Source organism: Ochotona princeps, chromosome 18, assembly GCF_030435755.1.
Source record: "Ochotona princeps isolate mOchPri1 chromosome 18, mOchPri1.hap1, whole genome shotgun sequence".
In the NCBI taxonomy this organism is placed as follows: domain Eukaryota; kingdom Metazoa; phylum Chordata; class Mammalia; order Lagomorpha; family Ochotonidae; genus Ochotona; species Ochotona princeps.
The window spans coordinates 16,347,639-16,368,099 of NC_080849.1; the positions used below are offsets into that span (position 1 = coordinate 16,347,639).

General features: G+C 42.1%; 1 protein-coding gene and 1 long non-coding RNA gene across 4 annotated transcripts; one reads left to right on the top strand and one right to left on the bottom strand.

Annotated features, from left to right (window-relative positions):
- Position 1: 1 nt before the first annotated feature.
- On the bottom strand, positions 2-2,611 carry LOC131482498 (uncharacterized). The gene is made up of 3 exons (XR_009247049.1): positions 2,535-2,611; positions 2,096-2,193; positions 2-137 (listed from the first exon to the last, which is right to left on the bottom strand). It is a non-coding gene; the product is annotated as an uncharacterized LOC131482498 (long non-coding RNA).
- A 764-nt stretch (positions 2,612-3,375) lies between these two features.
- On the top strand, positions 3,376-20,370 carry STARD6 (StAR related lipid transfer domain containing 6). 3 transcript variants are annotated; one of them, XM_058676833.1, is made up of 8 exons: positions 3,376-3,587; positions 5,456-5,539; positions 7,296-7,389; positions 7,587-7,630; positions 9,887-10,013; positions 13,406-13,523; positions 15,983-16,076; positions 19,853-20,370. In XM_058676833.1, exons 3-8 carry the CDS (start codon positions 7,300-7,302, stop codon positions 20,049-20,051), a joined length of 672 nt encoding a protein of 223 aa, XP_058532816.1. In that variant the 5' UTR covers positions 3,376-3,587; positions 5,456-5,539; positions 7,296-7,299; the 3' UTR covers positions 20,052-20,370. The 3 variants fall into 3 exon arrangements, with proteins under 3 accessions (XP_058532816.1, XP_058532813.1, XP_058532815.1); XM_058676830.1 differs by having other exon boundaries at positions 3,377-3,587; positions 7,581-7,630; XM_058676832.1 differs by lacking the exon at positions 5,456-5,539 and having other exon boundaries at positions 3,377-3,587; positions 7,581-7,630.
- The last annotated feature ends 91 nt before the right edge of the window (positions 20,371-20,461 follow it).

Below are 20,461 nucleotides of genomic sequence, written 5' to 3' on the forward strand. Positions count from 1 at the left end.
GGAGCTGAGCTGATCCGAAGCCAAGAGCCAGGACCTTCTTCTGGGTCTCCCACGCAGGCCTAGGATCCCAAGGCCCTGGGTGGTCAGTCCTTCACTGCTTTCCAGGCCACAGGCAGGGAGCTGGATGGGCAGTGTGGCTGTCGGGATTAGAGCCAGTGCCCACATGTCGGGATTAGCCGGCACGTGCAAGACAAGGACTTTAGCCACGAGGTTACCGCACCAGGCCCCAGAAAAAGTATTTAAAATAAGTAACAATAGAGAACATGTACTTTCCTTTTTGCTAGTGAGTAAAATTCATCTGACAATGGGAGAACATTCATGCCTGCAGAACAAGTTATACCGAGAAACACACAACATGTGTACGCTGAAGAGAGGCTCCTTAACTAGGGAGAAAAGAAAACTTAAAAACAGCACCTGGGTTTGGGTAGTTCCAAGATCACGAGGCGGGAGAGTGGAGGAGCTCGGTCCCGGCACTGGAAGCCACACTCAGCACCTGAGCGAGGTCCGGGCTGAGAGCAGCGCTCTCTGGCCTTCGGTCGCCTTCCTTCTCCCACGAGCCCTGGGCCCAGATGCAACAGATGCATCACGGGAAGACAGATGGAGAACATCCAACATCTAACTTCAACCCTTTCCCCAAAAGACTGGGAAAATAATCTGGATATAAATGCCAACACGTAACTTTAGCTACTCTACTCCTTTCCCCAAACAGACTGGAGAAAATAATTCAGGGCCAACACAATGGCTCACTCAGCAAATCCTCCACCAGCATCTCACACGGGCACCAGTTCATGTCCCGGCAGTACCACTGCCCGTCTAGCTCTCTGATTATAGCCTGGGAATGCAGAGGAACATAGCCCAACGTCCTGAGACCCTGCACGTGCTTGCAGGAGCGGGGACCCAGAGGAGACTCCTGGCTCCTGGCTTGGGATCAGCTCAGCTCCAGCCGTTAAAGCCATTTGGGGAGCGAACCAGTCGATGCTGTTTCTGTTTCTCCTTCTCTGTGTAAATCTGCCTTTCCAATAAAGATAAGTAAATCTTTTTTTTAAATGAAATAGAATAATGTATATTTATCTGTTCAAAAACTACAAGCTACTTAATCTGTCTTCTTCTTAAAACAACACTATTAATGACTCCTTCACTGTCACTTTGGATACTACTGTCCCTTTTCAATTGACACATCAGATTCGCGTCTCCTCCCATTTAAAAATCAATCAATATATTCAGTTTATGATTTTGACTAAACCAAAATTGAGAGTATGCTGGGGCCAGCGCTGTGGCATAGCCGGTAAAGCCACAGCCTGTAGGGCCCCATCCCTTATGGGTTTGGGATCTAGTCCCAGACATTCACATCCAATCCAGCTCCCAGCGAATACGCGAAAGCAGTGGGGGACGGCCCCAGTCCTGGAGCTCCTGGCTCCTCGCTGTGGATCGTCCCAGCTCCAGCTGTTACAGCCGATGGAAGAGCTCTCTCCTTGTCTAAGTCAGCCTTTCAAATAAATAAATAAATCTCTAAAAAATAATTGAGAGAAGTCTTGTCTAGCTTAGTACAGCTATAAGATTTGTATTTGAAAACCTAAGAAATCACAGAATGAACAAACGTTAACTCCATAAATGACAAGTTCTGCTTAGAATTCAATCAGAAACAGCTCTATGTAAAAGAGAACGTAATGTTTATGACTGAACACATGCCATGTATTGTTTAATTAAGGGATGTAATTTCAGGAAACACTGAACTGACAACAACTTTTACTGTCATCTCCACTGTCCAAATTGAGTTTGTAATATGCAAAGCTTTCTAATTAAGGGAAGACAGAGTGAACCACCCTCCTGGCACCGCCTTGGAGGGTGCAAGCATGCAGGAGGCCTGCCGGTGACCAGGGGAAAAGCAGCAGAGACGCCAAGATACGGGTTGTTAAGCCTTTACAGCTTTTAAATCATGTCACATCTCCAGAGGAACGCCGAAATTAGAACAGCGGTTCAATAAATCCATCATCCTGCTCCCCAGTCACCAGTTCGCCCCGGCTTTGAAGCTGCATCTCCTCCTCCTTCCCTCCACTTCGCTCTCAGGTCATTTCTTGAATCCCGTGTATCTTACCATTTCCTCCACACGTGTTTTGGTTCGAATCCCCAGAAGAAAACCCATCGTGCAGAGAGAACAAGAATGTTGAGCTTAACTGCAGGAAATGTCAACTCCTGTGATTAAAAAAAAAAAAAAAGTTCAGGGTTAATCACGAACGGGAACATCGCCCAGGAAATGAGGACGTCTTGGCAACCACGGCACCCTGCCTCGCGGGCCGTAGGAGTGAAGTGGGCTGATAACAGGCTCTGGTGGGCGACCTGTCCACGCAGCACGAGTGAAGGCCACAGCAGGTGCTTCGACCCACCCTAAGCCCACCCCAGAGGCCCGGGCAGGTCTCCGCCCCAAAGGCACCCCTTCCCCGCGTCCTTAAGCCGCACAGTCCTCTTCCCGCCTCGGACTGTCCACGGAGGGGTGTCTCCCTGGAAAAGACGCCGCACTCTCCACTTCAACTCACCCACGGAGGCGCCAAAAGTGATTTTAAAAAAAAAAAATCTCACGCTCTTTCCCAAAAGCCCAGGCCCGTGACCGGCCCGTGACCGGCCAGGAGACGCGACAAAGCATCCCCGACAGGGACGCCGCCCCGCCTCAGGCGGGCTCCTCGGCCGTCACAAGCGAGGGCGACGCCCGCGCTCGCTTTCAAACTGTCCCAACATGGCGCTGGGCGGCGGTGCGCACGCGCGGCGCTCGGGCGCGGGCGAGCCAGGGCCGGGAGCGGGCGCGGCGACCGGGGCCGCCGCAGGGCAGAGGGTGGCGACCCCTGCTCGGGAGTGTACTTTCTCCTCCTTCTTTCTGGGGCTGGGAGAAAGGTGTGGTGCTGGGCTAACATCCACGGTGCCCTCCGTCTACCCCACCTCGTAGGTATCTTCTGCTTGTTTGCGTCGCTGACAGGCTGAGCTTCCTATAAGGCCAGGCCTGGGACTGTCGGGGAGACCCGGGTTTAGGGGGCAGCAGATGCGGCGCTGGGGGGCTGCCCTTGTGGGCGCCCCCGGACTCCGGTGGGCGCTTCTCCATCCCGCTCTGAAAGCATTCCGTCCCGAGAGGAGCCACCCTCTGAACCAGGGGCAGCTCCTCCCAGCGCTTCTTCCTCCCCTCAGAGCGCCTTCCACATCCCACTCGCAGTCTGGGCTTCCAGCCAGCCCCTCGGACCAGAGGCATCTGCGGGGTGGTGGGGAGGAAGTCCGGCCGAGGGTGGGATTTAACTCTTTAGAGACTTTGATTTTTCAGGGACGAAAACCCAGCCTGGACTGAGGACTTAGTCAGTCCAGAAAAAAAAAAAAAAAAGAAAGAAAAAAACTAAATACAAAAACCCAGTAACATGGGTGAACCCGTCTACAAGGCTGGGCAGGGTACCAGGTTTAAAGGATCCAGTTTCAAGTGATAGATCGAAATAGGAAAAGATGCCCGCTCAGTATTGGTTTCTGTTTATTTTCCACTGACCCTATGGATGAAGATAACTTTGAGCGTTACTCCTCAACATGCCCCAGCTCATCCGATGCTCCCTCACCAGGTACTGCAATTGTGCTCTTCCTGTTTCGCTCTTTATTTTCACTCTTTCTAAGCCTACTAAGCCTTACTTCCTTCCCTGTTCTGTTAGTGAAGACACCCGCAAGGTACAACATTCAGTTTGTTGGATCAATTAAACACATATCTACTATAGCAAGCAGTGCTGTGATGAGAAGATGGTAAGACGGTTCCTCTAGGAGTTCTGACAGTCTCCAGAATTTCTAGTCAATCACTTAATCAGGTTGCTGAGAAGAAATAACACAGAGTAAGGAAAGCCCAGGGAGCAGCGAAAGATTGTGAGTGACAAGAGATTTAAAAGCTTACATGCTACTTGCAGTGTTCGACCTAAGTGACTTTTAACCCATCCTTCCTTACAATGATATCTTAAAATGTCTTTTCGTGAATGGTATTTTTAAAGTTCTCAAACTACTTAATAGTCCATCTTGGAGCATATAAAAGACCTTCAAAAAGTCTGTAAATGTATGATAAAAATAACATGTAAATTTAAATGTTTTTGCACCAAGATAAACTTAGCTTTGAATTCTGCTTTTCCGAGATTTTTGAAGTTCCTTTTTGTACAATGGATATTTCCTAATGAAGTTACAAAATATAAGTAAAATACTGAAAAGATGTAAAGGAAATTAGGAGTTGCAGTATACAAGGGCACTTGGAAAACTTTGTGGAAAATGGACCTGCAAGATAAAAATAAAAGACAAATTCTTTTTCTCAACATAAGTATCATCAAGTTCAAGACACTTTTCTTAGTAATAATATAAACCCTTTCTGCCCTAAAGTACATAGGGTTGTAGGAGTTTAACCATTGCAATGCATTCTTATGTACTTTAAAGAGCAGCAAAATGGATGCTATTTAAGTATTTTTTTACGATTTGAAAGCAGAAGTCAGAGGAGCCAAATGAAGACTGTAAAGTGGATCCCGAACGGTTTCCATTCATACCAATGATTTCCCATTGTAAAACTACCCTGGGAACAGGGCATAGTCCTATTGGAGAAGGACTGCGGGGAGGAAGCTACTCTGGACATATTCCTGATAAAACTGTGGCTGCCAGGCTCAGAATCCTCTCCTAATAAACCTGTGTTAGAATTCTTTGGCCCTCCAGAATTCCAACGGAAAACTTTTGCCATGACTTTCCTTCCGGCTGATCCACTTTTCCCTTGAATTGACCGTTCCCACCTGTTGGTACTGTTGTCTTTGGAGTCTTCCTACTTAGGCCATGTTTCATCTCATGCTAGAATTTTTCAAAACGCTTCAGGGTCTTAATTCCACTTTCTCTCAACGTCTTTATCCGTCTCATTTCAATGTTTCATTCGAAGTTCTGCAGTTGTTTATAGCAGAGCTGGATAAAGCAGTTTCAGTCCGATTGTTTAAACGGAGTCAGCTCAGATAGCTTTGGTGTTAGTTATCGTACCCGCCACGACCAGCCCTCTTCAGTTAGGATGTTACTATTATTTTTTCCTCCCAAACTGATACGAATGAGCTGCTACTGCGAGCTTCGTCTTTAACATCAGCACATCCTTTCATCAAAGGAGTTATTTATCCCTTTGGAAAGTTCTGATTTCTTTGGAAATTGTCCCCATGGGCTCTTCTTATAACAGCCATGGTTTTGCTGTTCCTCCATTTTTGATCTTGCTTCAATTTTAGCAGAAATGATTTATCCCAAACTGATGCCTGCTACTTTATAGCGAATCACTCTAGATCCTCTTCAGACATGTCGTGACAAGTTAGTCCCACTTTATTTGGTGCGGTTTTTGAAATCTGTGCATTGTTTTCCCATAATACGCACAAATGTTTTGAAAACCCATTACAATGACCTAATCGGTGCATTCAAATAATTCCACTTTTTTGTTTCACAGGTTAAGAAATATGGAGATTTCCATGGGGATTTGGAGAAGAATCCCAATAGTTACTGAAATTTTGGATTAGGTTTGTTAGAAAAGGTAAAGAAACCAAGAATTTACTAAGAAACAGTTTTTCAAATATGGAAAAGCAGGTGTTGTGCCTTGCAGGAGAACTAAACAGGAGAAAACAGATTTATGACTGAACCTAAAAAGTTTTAAATCTCTTAAAGATGTTTAAATTGTAAGAGATATTCTTACAATTAAACTTGAAGAAGGTTTATTAAATGCTTAAGGAGATGAGACAACTTGTAAGAGTCTTTTGAATGATACATTTATTTGTATCTGTTAAGAACTAACCATTCTGATCATTTAGAATAGTGCCCTCACACAGTTTCAAGCACTTTTCCATATATTAACTCTTGTAAATTTCTATATATTAACTCTTGTAAATTTCAACAACTCTGTAAAATAGGTATTTCCCCACTCTGTATGTGAAAATCAAAGTTCAAATGCTAGGCAGTTTACCTCAAACAGTAGAGCTGCTGGTGAGAGACAAAAGGCAGAATTTGAATTCAGCTCCATGTTTGCCCATTCTTTCCACCACATCTGGCAGCTTCCCCTAACTGAACACTGCATGCTGGGCCATCCCAAACTCATACCAAAGCAGGTTCCTATGCAACTGTCAGCTACACTACGCCACTGTCTTAGTTCCTGTGAGCTGCTACAACAAATTACCTGAGTGTGTGTTGTAGAGACCATTAATATTCACGTCTGGCAGGCTGGCAGTCCAGGATGAGGGTGTGGACAGTATTGGCCTCTGGGGAGGTTCCTCTTCCAGGATGCACATTGTTAACTTCTGCCTGAAACCAAGTTTGGTTGAAGGGGAAAATGAGTAGGCACTTAGCCCATTCATGAGAATTTTGTCCTCGTGACTTTATCATCTCACAAAAGGCCCCCACCGTCTGATACCATCACCTGGGAGGTTAGGATTTCAAGATAGAAATTTCAGAGAGAAAAAAGTAGATATTCAGCCCACTTGACCTGCTAAAGCACTAGCCCCTAGGTTCCAGTAAGAGAGCAGTAGATGTGTTTAAGTTGATCTGAACTTGAATCTGTCTGGGGGAGGGGAGTACTATTGAAGCAAAGTCACCAGTGAGACTAAATTAGTCACGTGAACACACTGGGGAGAAATGTTCCCAGTAGAAGAAAAAACACATTGAAAGATGCTCAGTTAAGAAGTGAGTTGGTTATAGTGAGGGATGGTCAGACGTTTAGTCATTGGAGCTGAGTGGACAAGACCAGAAGGAGGCGTGTTCAAAGGAGAAACCTGGAGTGAGATCAGACAGTGCCCCTGCCATTCCCTTTAAAAAGATGATTTCCCAAAAATGTGCGACTGACAGATTGTGATACTTGCCAAGAAAAAGAAAGCATGATCCAATTACTAGGAACAATGTCCTTTTATTGATTGACTAGCTTGTTCCAGGAACTGAAGTAAGATTTGTAAGTGCATTATCTTGTTTAATTCTTACACTAATTTTATAGGTATTATTCCAGTTTTATACCTGAAGAAAATGTGGAAATAGTAATATTAATGTGATTCAATGACAGAGACATGATTTAGCCCAGGTATCTTTGATTCCAAATTCTTTTTTTTTTTTTTTACCTTACCGTATTTTCTTGTTTAAAAGACTGTGAATAAGGAAAAAAGGGTTCATGTATTAATATCATTGATAAGTAATTATCATTCATTGCTATAGGATAGACACTATAAAGTGATGTTATAATATTAAGTAGCATTTTTAAAGCTTTTACATGATTAAATTCTTACCAATTATTTGTTTTTAAAACTTTGCAGATAGATGGAGTATAAGGCAATTGCCCAACAAACTGCCCAAGAAGTTTTAGGTTACAGTCAAGATAAATCGGGCTGGAAAGTGGTGAAAACTGCAGTAAGAAAATAACTTCACCATGTTCCAGAGCTTCATTCTGTTTTTTTTTTTTTTTTTCAATTAGAAACAATTCCTTGTAAAGACATTTATTTAAGATATTTGGTTTACATGCATAAAAACATCTTATTTTTGGGTTGTTTTCATTATCATTATCTGACAGCTAATTTGTGAATTTTTGCTTTCCCTTTGAGAAAAAGATAACTGTTTACAGCAAAGCATCTAGAAGATTCCGGGGAAATCTGTGAGTACACTCACCTACTTACAGTTAGTTTTCAAATTCAATGCAATTAATGTATCTGGAATTCAGTGCTAGTTTGTTAAAATTATGCAAGCTATTAATTATCGGGCAATCAACTATTAAGTCACTAGGCTGAAATATTATCATTTTGAAAAAGTTATTTATTTATTTATTTATTTACTTACTTAATAGTAAGAGAGAGAGAAAGAGGACAGAGAGAGAGAGAGTTCTCCCTTCTGCTGATTCACTCTGCGGATGTTCAGAAAGGCCAAGGCTGAGAGCCAGGAGCTTCTTCCCACAGGGACAGTAGGGGACCACGTACCCACGTACGATGGGCCGTCCTCTGCTGCTTTTCCAGGCCAGGGAGGGCACTGGATCAGAAGCGGAGCAGCCAGGACATGAGTCAGCACCCTATGAAATGCTGGCATCTAAAGCACTGGCTTTACTCACTGCAGCACAAATCTAGCCCGTGACATGTGATATCAATAAAATAGAGCAACTATGTGCCACCTGATTATTTGTTTTTAACTTGAAGAAAATCAGTAAAAAAAAAAAAAAAAAAAAAAAAAAAAAAAAAAAAACTGTGCTGGTGAATAATTTAGTGAGATATTTTCAATTTAAGCCAGTTTGATATTTTGCTAATGCTAGCATTTTGTGATCTGCTAATTGGTTTTTTAAAAGCAGAGAGAAAAGGAAAGACACACAGAAATCTTTTTTTAAAGATTTATTTATTTTTATTGGAAAGGCAGACCTACAGAGAGGAGATGATACAGAAAGTAGAGATCTTCTACCCGCTGGTTCACTCCCCAAAAAGCTGCAATAGCCAGTACTGGGCCAGGCCAAAACCAGGAGCCAGGAACTTATACTGCTCTCCCATACGGGTGGCAGGGGCCCAGAGAGTTGGCAGTGAAGGAGCTGGAGCAGAAGTGGAGCAGCCACGAGACGCACAGGCAGCCAGATGGAATGCCACTGCCGCAGGGCTGGCTTTGCCCACGTTGCCACAAAGTTGGCTCCCAACGTTTATAATCCTGATGACATTCTCAAGAGAAAACAAATCAATTCATTTTTTTTTTTACTCGAGCAAATTTCTTCCTCAATGAATTTTGAGCCTTTAGTCTTTTTTATAATGGTGGGAAATACATGAACACCCAGAATGCGGGGCAGTTCGCCATCTGGTTACTGTTAACAGGTTTAAAAATCCATGAAAGGATGTGCACACCTCTGTTGGTATCAGTTTGGTTAAAAAAGAAAGATTGATTTTCAAAGAGTTACAGTACAAGTGGGAGAGACAGAGAGAGACCCTCCAGCTGCTTGTTCACCCCTCAGGTGGCCCAACAGCCAGTGCTGTGTCAGACCAAAGCTGTGAGCTTCGCATGGATCTTCCATGTCGGTGGCAGGGACCCGTCGCTTGGGTCACCTTCTGCTGCTTTTCCCAGATGACTGGCATGGAGCTGGATTGCAGCTGCAGCAGTCAAGACATGAACCACCCAAATGGGATGCCAGGTGTTGCATGTTTTACCCACTATGTCACAGCATAGATCTCCATACTTAAACTTTTTCACAAGATTTATTTGCTTTTATTTAAAAGGCAGACTTTACAGAGAGAAAAATAATTTTGTGCAACCTCAAAGCGAAAAGTGGGTTTTACAACTTCAAATGGGCACAAACAGAGTATTTCCTGGCATGTGGGGAACAAATGAAATGCAGAACAAGCCCGTGTCTCTAACATCCAGTGGCAGCCCAGCCACGTTCGCGCATCCGGCCTTGTCCAGGCTGCCCTGTCAGTGCAGGCGCAGTCACATAGTTACAACAGAGAACACACAGCCCAACATGCCTAAAGTTTCTACTATCTATGCCTTTACCAAAAAAATGCGCTAGATAGCATCACATGCTTACATTAAAAATTAGAGCCGTAAGATACACCATCACCACACACACCCCTCATCAATGACTGTTGGCTTGTGCTGAACCATAGCAGGTAAATGTTTAGTAGTACGCTTTTTGGAATAATACTAAGTAAAAAAACAACTATAAAAACATAGACAGAATTTGTAGGAAAATGAACTTTGTTTTTTGGAAAATGAACTTAATATGAACTATGGCAATGCATATTTAAGCCACACAACTTTCGATTTAATTTTAGTATATTGAATGCAGATGTTACATTCACTGTTAACTTACTTGAATCTGTACTTTCATGGCGTTATGTTTTCAGCTTAGGCTAAATTTGCTTTGAATTTTCTTCATTTTTTTTAAAAGATATCGTATTGAAGGGATAATTCCAGAATCAACAACTAAGCTATCTGAATTCCTCTACCAACCTGGAAACAGAGTTTCATGGGATAAATCGCTGAAAGTGTACAATATGGTACACAAGATAGACTCGGTAATGTGTTACTTAACATACTTAACACTGTGCTTCCCCTGCAGTAGCATATTTTTAGTTTTATATCTTAGTTGGATATTTTAAAAACTGTACTAAGTAGACATTTAAATATTCGGTAGATTCCAATAGAGCAGATATGTTTGTAACAAGCCCTCGAACTTCCTTCCTTAGGCATCAGTGGTACAATCCCAATTGGCTTTATTCTATTCGTGAATATATATTACATTCTGAATCTGGTAAACTGCCATGCTGATGCCAACCTCTTGTTAAAAGGGAAATAAACTCAGGGACTCACTTCTATGATTTCAAAGGCAAAGATTAAGCATAAATGTATCTTAGTCATTTTACACTAGAAAACAGGAAGGACATATATGTTGGGACTTTAAAACAAGGAATGTAGCACTTAAAGATTCAGGAAAAATATAAAGCAAAGAAATAACAGATAAGCCGTTGCAGTTTATTTACGTTTTCAAATATTTTATCTCAGTTAAGTAGATATGGAGAGAGAACAGACAATGAGAAGAGTACAGTGAGAATAGAAAGTTGAAGACAAGTGAGAGAATACTCAGGTTTAGACGAGGCGATCCACAGAAGAGCAGGTGGAGGGAAACTTCAGGAGGAGCCACAGTAAGTGAGAGGCAGAAACACGAGGGACAGTAAGACGGAAACGAGGGAAAGGAAGCAGGCTACGGGATTCTAGAAGTTGGCACAGCACACTGTTGAGCTCTCATCCAGTACGGCCACTGCAGAAATAGCCACCTAAAGGAGGTGATTGTTCCTTTGTCATGCTTTAGAATTTGTTCTCCATCTTTGTTGTTGCATCTGTTTTTTCCTCTTATGAATTTATCTGTAGAAGAATTTTGACTGTGTTCCCAACCCGTTCCAGACAGATGTTAGTGTTGTTTTGACTGGGTAGTTCATTCCACAAACACGTTTGCACTCTCACTATGAACTCTGAACTGTTTCAAGAAGCCAGGATATACAAGGGACAAGAAAGAGCCTAAAATCTTGTCGTGAGAAATGAAACAGATCAGCCGACTTTAAAAAAATATTGTATATTCATGAGGGTCATGAAGGCCATGATAAATAAGAATATGTATTTTTTTTTAAGATTTTATTGTTATTGGAAAGCTGGATATACAGAGAGGAGGAGAGACAGAGAGGAAGATCTTCCATCCGATGTTTCACTCCCCAAGTGAGCTGCAACGGGCTGGTACGCGCCAATCCGAGGCCGGGACCAGGAACCTCTTCCAGGTGTCCCACACGGGTGCAGTGTCCCAAAGCTGTGGGCCATCCTCGACTGCTTTCCCAGGCCACAAGCAGGGAGCTGGATGGGAAGTGGAGCTGCCAGGATTAGAACCGGCACCCATATGGGATCCCGGGGCTTTCAAGGCGAGGACTTTAGCCACTAGGCCATGCCGCCGGGCCCAAGAATATGTATTTTGAAAGGTTATGTTCATAGTAAAGTCAATGATTGGAGAGGTTAATGAAGACCTAGTCAGGAAAAGCTTCTGTTACGGCAAGGTGTTTAAGTTGCAACCTGAGAAACAACACTGAGGGGAGACACACCTGCAGCCATCCAGGGGGAGTGAGGCAAAGGCAGATGCAAAGGCCTTGGGACTGGAGAGCCGTTGGCACTGCTCAGTGCAGAGCAAAACCAGCCCATGTAAACACAGAGACCAGGGAGCAGAGTGGCAAGAATGGAGTTGGAGAGGTGAGGTTGGCATTAGACTGCGTAAGAGTCTCCTGGTGAATGGGGAGACATTTTATTCTGAGATCAGTACTAAAACGAAAGAGACTGGTTAGGGCTTGAGAATGCAGTAATGATGAAGAACAGTTAAAAGGCCATCAGAATATTTCAGATGAAGCATCTTATGCTTATGCTAGGGTGGAGGCAGCAGAGAGAGGATCGGTCACTGGAGTCAATGACTTAGTTTTGAGAGAAAGTCCGTGGTACTTACCAGTGCAGGGAGGGAGGAATCTTCTAATACAGGATCGTGATGAAGATTGTACAACTGCACATGCTTGAGAAAGCTCATTGAACTGAATACTTTCAATGGGTGAATGTATGGTTCCAGAAAGCTGTTTTTAAAAGCATCCTTATGTCTCTGGCTCCCAGTAGTCTTCTTAGAAAGAGGTGGTCATGTGACTGATGGGGCGGAAACAAACTTTCATGATTTTCGCAAACAAAGCCATTTGTAAGATTCCAGATCACTTGAAATTTGAATCTTTAGGTCTCCAAGCTTCATTCTAATCTCCATGAAAACAAACAAATAGCTTAAAGATCTACTATCCCTTTGTCATTTATTTAGAACTTTGTAATTTTACCTACTTTTATGAAACCGATCTTAAAGTCTTAGGGGAAAGAGAAAAGCCCAGGAATGTAAATTAGAAAGGCTCAGAAGTTTCCCCTCCACACAAATCACACCCCTTGACCTTTCTGGGAGGTGAGCATTCAGTTTGAAAAACACCATCCATCTCAAGGAGAAATGTGGACATTAGACTGATTCATTAATCATCCAGTTCCATAAGCTCTTCAGATACTTCTGCTCTTGTGGCAAATCATCAGTTACAATGGAAAGAACGTTAGACTTGACTTCAACAACTTGAAAAGAGATTCAGAAAGATTATGTGACTTGCCTGGTGTTTCTTCAGCCAATGTGTGGCAAAACCACAATTTGTGCCTGGTCCGCTGGTATAAATTCTAGGCCTTTTCAAGTACACCACTGTATCTCTGAGTGGCTTTATACTGTAAGGGGAGCTGTTTTGCTTTCCTGTTAACATCTGTAGTATTCACGTCATCTCCGGAGCTCTTTTCTGATTGCCTTGCATTCACCCCAGTGAATGGAAGGATTCCCACTGAGGTCCTCGACAAATGCACACCCCGGCACTGGACAGAGGAGACAGGCAGCACTGCATGCAGTAGTCACTAGTCCCAGAGCTAGGACACAGAACACACGATGCCGCACAGGGCAGCAGAGTGAGCAGCAGGGGCTGTGTGAGTCGATTTATGATGCCCACTCCTTCCTGGTTTCTGCAAACACCAGACTGGCCTTCTTGGGACCACAGAGGCCTCTGGAAGCCCTTCAACCAGGTTGCATGCAACTCTAGTTATGATGATAACACAAGATTAGGTGCCAGTTTCTCAGTGTAGAACTGAAAGAGCAGGTGATCTCAATTATTTTCTGAATTTTCTAGTCATAATTGAGGATTATAGACCCAAGTGTTCTTTTAGCATTGACAGTTCCAGTTGATTTGGTGACAGTGTTTAAAGCTTCAAAACCTTGTGTTGTTCAAATCAAAGGCAATCTTGTGCAGTGAAAGCCTTTAAGAAAAGTACAGAGAGCATACGTGTGAAGTAGTTCCAGTCTTTATGGTCTGATTTGTTACAGGACACGTTCATATGTCATACCGTCACACAAAGTTTTGCCATGGGCTCCATTTCCCCCCGAGACTTTATCGACGTAGTATACATCAAGCACTATGAAGGGAATATGGACATTATCAGCTGTAAGTTGAAACATTTTGGCCATATTTGGGGATTACTATGAGTTATTAATGGGTTTTTCCTTCATTTTAGATATGATCTGAAAAAAAGTGTTTTCAATTATTTCCTTTATTTTTTCTTATTTATTCAGTGGGACCAACAAGTGTATGTGTCTTTCCACAAACCTGATCTTTCACCCAGTTCTCAGGTGTTGCTCATGTAACAGTTGGTGGGTGTGGCATCCCCTGAGCTTTGGGAGGAATGTTACAGATACAGGCTAAAACTTCAAGGTGTACATTTTTTGCATTCTAAGAAATAAAATTAGTTTGGGGAATATGTAATACTTCAGTTGCTTAGATTAGGCCAATCTGCCAAATGTTTAAGCTAGTGAAGAATTTTCCACTATGTAGGACTTCATATAAATGTGCTTAAATGTAGTTTAGAAACTTGACCTTTGATGTAGACCTAGCCTCCTCCCCACATGTGTTCATCAGTAAAATTATAATGTTTAATCATTTCTCATAAACATTTCTCTACCATTTCATATCATGAGGATCTCAGGACTCTAACTCATGGCGAAGGGACTTTGTAATAATGTTGGCATGAAGCTTTTTCTCTGTAGATTGACTTAACTTCGCCATCCCTATCTGGATGATTTCTCTCATTGTAAATGACCTGGGCGTGGGAGCAGTTAAGCTTTGTTAATTATTTCGTGGCCAGATCTCAGCTCCTCTGGGATGGCTACAGTACTCAGTCTGAGTCTAGCGACTCAAGCACTCACTCAGTGAGGACAAGCACTCACTCAGTGAGGACATACAACACAAAATACTGTGTCTGAATTAAGGATCTGCTGTTACCTTCATCTGGAAGCAATCCCACTTTTATCTCATTATTTGTGGCCAGAGGGAAGTCAAGAAAGTACAGAGATTAAAATGGACTAGAAAAGGCGTCAATCACTGGATACACAGACTGCTGCTGGAGTTTCTGTAAGAAACTTTTCTGAGTGAATTTTCCATGAATATTCGTAATTGTCTTATTAATTTTTTTAGCTGAATCTCCAACATTCTTTGATTATTTTGTGTGCATTATCTCACTAATGAATAATTTCAAATTCAGTGAGATTAGGCAGTTAAGAAATAATAAGCAACTGAACAAAATTAAAATTCAAATCTTTGTTTTTCCACAATGTGGTAAAGTGGATACTCGTTGCTGTCTACAAGCCTACAACAGATTTTTTTCCACGTGTATTTATTTATTTCAGAGTTAAGGCTTACATGAGCTGCACCTGAGAACTGGGTAAAAGATAAGCCACAACAGATGGTTTACCCCCAAGGAGCTGCACTGGCCGGGACTGAGCCAGGGGCATCCACCCAAGCTCACACAAGCACTGAGGCCTTTTTCCACTGCTTTCGCAAGGTCATTGACAAGGAGCTGGCTAGGAGTGGAGCAGCCCCAAAGGGGATCTGGCATCACAGACGGCGGCTCTGTCCGCCTTGCTATGAGACTACCCCTACAACAAATTTCTTTTAAAAGACAAGCAAAATAGCCATACCTTAAACCTTAAATTATTAAAGTCACTCTGGCAGAACCATAATGCCAACCGAATAGTCCCTTGGTAAGACTATAACACAGGTCATAAAGTAGAAAATTCATTATTCTCCAAGGCAGTGATTCAAATTGTATTTCCCACAAAATTCATGGTTAAGATCATATAGGAAAATCCATCTTCTCTGACCAGGGCAGGGTTCAATTACATACATCTACTGGTATTTTTAAAAATGTTTTTGACACTAAACTAATCAGTATATATTACGCTCTGAAATTTCTAAAACAAGTAATTGGCTTTTTATTCAACTGCAAAGTCTGGCAGAAAGTCTTTTTGAATGAATGAATGAATGAGTGAATGAATGAATTGTTTATTTATTTACTTTATTTAGAGAGGTGAAAAGAGAGCACTTGTGTTCGCTGGTTTTCCTCTCAAATGCCAGTAATGGGAGCCAGGAGCCGGGAAACTCACTGCACGTCTTTCATCAGAGGATGGGCAACAATGACCTGACACTCTGCTTCCCTGGGTCTGACTTGGCAAGAAGCTAAAGTCAGGAATGGGAACTCAACCCAGGTGTTCTCATCTGGGCCGTGGCTGCCTTGACTGCCATGTCTAGTACCTGCCTCACAAGGAGATATTTCAAGCTACTTTGATTGACACATCATCTAGCCATTTAAAAGCTTTTCCTTAACATCAACATGAGCGGTGCTGTGACACAGTGGGCTGAGCCACCCCCCGCAGGGCTGGCATCCCAGATGAGCTCCACTTTGGTCCAGTGGCTCCCCTTCCGATCCAGCTCCCTACTAATGCTCCTGGGAAGGCAGCCCAGGAGAGTCTCGGTGTGTGGGCTGCTGCCACTCACTCAATTACTTTCCTCAAAATATTTTTTTAATCTTTATGGAATAGGTCTCATGTTCATTTCTTTTCACCATCCAGCTAAAAGTGTGGATTTTCCGGGCTACCCTCCAACTTCAAATTACATCCGTGGTTATAACCATCCTTGTGGCTACGTTTGTTCACCTCTGAAAGAGTAAGTGATTTTCACTGGTTTATTTTTAAAACTTTTTAAATTCACCTCGCAATTTAGCTCAGGATTCCGAGCCTATCAGTAAAACATGTGTCCGTAATTCTGTTGAGATCTAGGAAGCTAAATGTGACTTTGTAAGGGCCTTTGTCATCTACAGTCTAACCAGAACAGGTACTTCCCGTCAAGAGAGATTTGAGGAATGATGAGCTGTGACTACTCAAGCACATGCTAACGTTTTCCTAAACTTAAACTTTCTCTGATGTTTTCCATTTTCCTATTAAAATAATTTCCATAAATAACTAGAGAATATTTTGTGAATTAAAGATAAATTTCCCTAGAGTTACAACACAGTTATCAAATATGAATGCTTTACGTTGAAAAAAAGTTCTTTTCCAATGGCCCACCTGTAGATTCCTCACAATGAGGGACATGCAAATTAAAACAACTGTAACTATCCCGGGGAGTCCCTGAGCCCAGGTGGACAGCCTTGGCCTGAAATCGCAACACTGAATTAACATTCTATGAAAGTATGTATGCTAATTCAACATATGTAACTTCACAGATCTCCTAAGTTGCTAGATGACTTTGTATCAAGTAAAAACCACTGGTACATAAAACCAGATGAAAAACTTCATGTTGATGAGATATAAGCTTCTCAGTACAGGAAAGACTATGTGAAGGAAACCAAAAAAAATTAGATCGTAACCTGTATTCCTTCATGTTTTCTATACTCAATTAGAGAACTGCGAAAAACTCTATTAAAGGGTCCAATCCTTACTGTATATATGATCTTCCTATCCATTTGTCAATTCTGAATCAATGGTTTAGACTTTATTCTTTATATCAGGGGAGAAATTAACCATCAAAGGTTTACTATGTCAAATCAGTGAGGTAAATCAGTTGCTGGCAGGAACTCCGGTTGGGAGCTGACCATGCGCAGTGCGCTCCACAGACCAAGTCTCTTTCAGGAGCCTGTCAGCCTCCCATTTCTACTAGGAGAAACATGGGACAAAAGCTTTGGTCTAAATCCAAACCCCGTCTGGGTTGTTAGACTGCCTCAGGGTCCCTGTGCAGCAGCGCCCCGGCAGCCCTGGGGGATGCAGGAGCAATGGCAGCCACTGATGAGCTCGCCCAAGTGCAAGTGCCTGGGGCGGAGACCTCAGCCGTGGGGGTGCAAGCTTCTTCCGCAGGGTGTTCTGTTTGAGGGATATGTCTCTTCTTTTGAACAACCGTTCTCTGGTTTGATGGGTTGCCTATCTCTGTTGACTCTAAAGCCTTTCTGAATACAGAAGAATCGAGTGACATTTAGATCGTCTTCAGCATTCAGGGACCTTCTGTAAAACCCAGCGAGGGCAGTGACGGGGTCCACCAACACTTTATTATTCTCCCTTGAACATTAAGATTTTTCATAGGATTAAATTCATGAAAAGGGTACAATTTTCAACATACTCCAAGCATTGAAGTTTGTTTTTTTTTTTTAATGGTTATCACCTTTATAAGTGCATCTAGCAGGCTCTCAACAAAACCATAAAAACTTAAAACTCAGCATCATCTAATCTTTGCAAAATACATCCAATGTTTAGTGGAAATTTTGCATCATCCCTTTCCTCTTTAAACTCATTTTTAAATTTTTTTACCCTCAGGTACATTTTGCTAGTAGAATTTGTTTCATGCTTTGAAATCTGTTTTGTATCACTCTATCACGATTCTCTGCAAAATTACACTTATTTAAAGTTTTTACATTTGCTTTGTTTCCTTTAACCACAATATTTAAATGTAAAAAAAAAAAAAATCCATGCCAGTTGTCGTTAGAGTTTGGCCATAACCAAAAGGAAAAAAACACTAGCAATTCTCATATAATTATTAACCACAAGGCAAAATGTTATTGGAAATACATATTTTGTTATTAACAAGACTTGGCACTTGCCATGTGTTAAGTGCTGTTTTAAGCATTTGCTTCTGTTGACTCATTTGGCTCCTGAGCTAGCTCCTACGGTCGGTGGTGTTACCGTGCCCAGCTCGCACGAAAGTCCCGAAATGAGTTGCTTTCCTCACGTTCCACATCTCTCTCTTCTGATGACTGAATTCATGCTTCTAATTAATATACCCATTTTGGTTAACTGTGCATGGATATTACTAACAAAATGAAACAGCATTCAATGTCATGATGACTGTTTTCCTTGGCTAAATATAAAAACTCAGAAATTTATTACATTAGTTTCAAATGCAAGAGTCTGACTAGTTCTCAGTACTAGTACTAGTACATCGGTGCCTTGAAATCCTTGTAACTTCTATATCATTAAATCACTCCATGTCCTGTTACCAAAACTTGTTGAATGATCTAGTGGCTAATGAGCCAATTAGATCCTTAAGTCTTTTGGAAAGAAAGGGACAGACACGACATGGATTTACTACCCAGTCATTTTCTTTTCCAACTAACTTCCACTGACATCTCGAGATTTTTACATGCTGGAGTTAAACGCCATAGCACATTCAGTACTACCTCGGACGGTCACTGTGTCTTCGTTCGATGGAGTACAGAATGGTGATTGTGAAGAGGCTGGTGGTGAAAAAAGCCCATGTTTCAATCACATATGTTTTCCCAGGTAGGTTTGAGGACAAATGCACATGAAAGTTAGGGATTTTGAAAATTCACTCCCTTAACAGTATTCATCCTCTCAAACCCAGCTTAAAGATCATTGGGTTAAAATATAAAATATTGAACTTCTTAGAAGGCAACTTGTAAATAGCATGTCAAAATGTTAAATATGCAAATGGCTGCATTACAAAGATTGGGTTTTACAACTTGACTATAGTAACAAAAAATGGAACAATCCAAATGCCAGTTAAAAAATTGTTATACAATATGAAATACTGTCTGTGACTCTGAAGAATAAGCAGAACAAACATACAAGTAAGTAGTAACAGGGCCTGGCACAGCAGCCTAGTGGCTAAGTCCTCACCTTGCATGTGTCAGGACCCCATATGGGTACTGGTTTGTATCCTGACTGTTCCACTGCCCATCCAGCTCCCTGCCTGTGGCCTGGGAAAGCAGTCAAGGATAGCCCAAAGCCTTGGGACCCTGCACCCACGTGGGAGACCCAGAAGAAGCTCCTTGCTCCTGGCTTCCGATCGGTTCAGCTCCAGCCTTTGCGGCTGCTTGGAGAGTAAACCAGTGGAAGAAGATCTCTCTCTCTCTGTGTCTGCGACTCTCTGTATAGCGCCTTTGCAATAAAAAAAAAATAAGTACTTGACAGTCTTCTAAGAAAAAAGTAAAACTGGTGGCAGAAAACTGAACATACTTAATTTTACAATAAAATCCATGTGTGTTTAAGCGGGTTCCATGTGCAGGTATACGTACACAGGCCTGCGGCTGTGAAACGCATGCAGAGACAACCATCTGAGAAGGAACAGCTGAGCCTGTCAACAGTGATCCTGCCTGGGGACTAGAAGAAGGGAAAATGCTGCTTAAGTTTTCATAATAAGATACATACTTTTATAATCATAAAAATCAAATGGCAGAAAGTGAGAGGTGCCTAAAACTATGATGATTTTAAGATATACTCTAACTAGTCCTTGCTTGTATGTAGGATTTCTGTAAAGATGTTTCTGCTAATCATACCACCCCACCCCTTACTTCCTGTCATTGTTCACTCTTCATCACAAGTCCTTCAGGGACAATAAAGGGTAACTGGAGCAAGAATTGCGTTCTCTATCAACTTGCAGATTCAATAGATAAGCCTCAAAGTTATTTTTCTTTTGTTAACTCTTCCTTACAGAAATCCAGCATATTCCAAACTGGTGATGTTTGTCCAGACGGAAATGAGAGGAAAACTGTCCCCCACAATCATCGAAAAATCCATGCCTTCCAACTTAGTAAACTTCATCCTTAACGCCAAGGATGGAATAAAGACACAAAAGCTCGCGGCGTCACGTGATTGTCACCATACTGGTCATTCATCATGCCAAAAGAAGTAACGAGACCCTCCCCTGTGAAATCATGGGTAGCACGCACTGCGGCTTGCTCCGCAGTCTACCTGCACAGAGGCTGCTCACCGATGCTACACTGTGTTCTTACACAAATTCCTGAAGATACTTTGTGAAAATCAGAACTCACGGCTGTACAAGAAAGCAGCATTAAATCTAGTTTTTAATCTCAGAATGATGTTAAATAACCAGTGTGGTTCATACACTTTTATCATTTGCTTTCACTCCTCGGAAAATGTTCTGTATAACAATCAGTAAGAAAGCACATAGTCAGAGGCCAGTGTTGATTAAAGATTAAAATACACTTGAAGTGGTTCTTTGTTTCACTGCTAAAACTGGGAATTCCAGGAAATGTGAACATAAACATCAAAAGGAATTCCATTAAAATGTATGCTCAATGA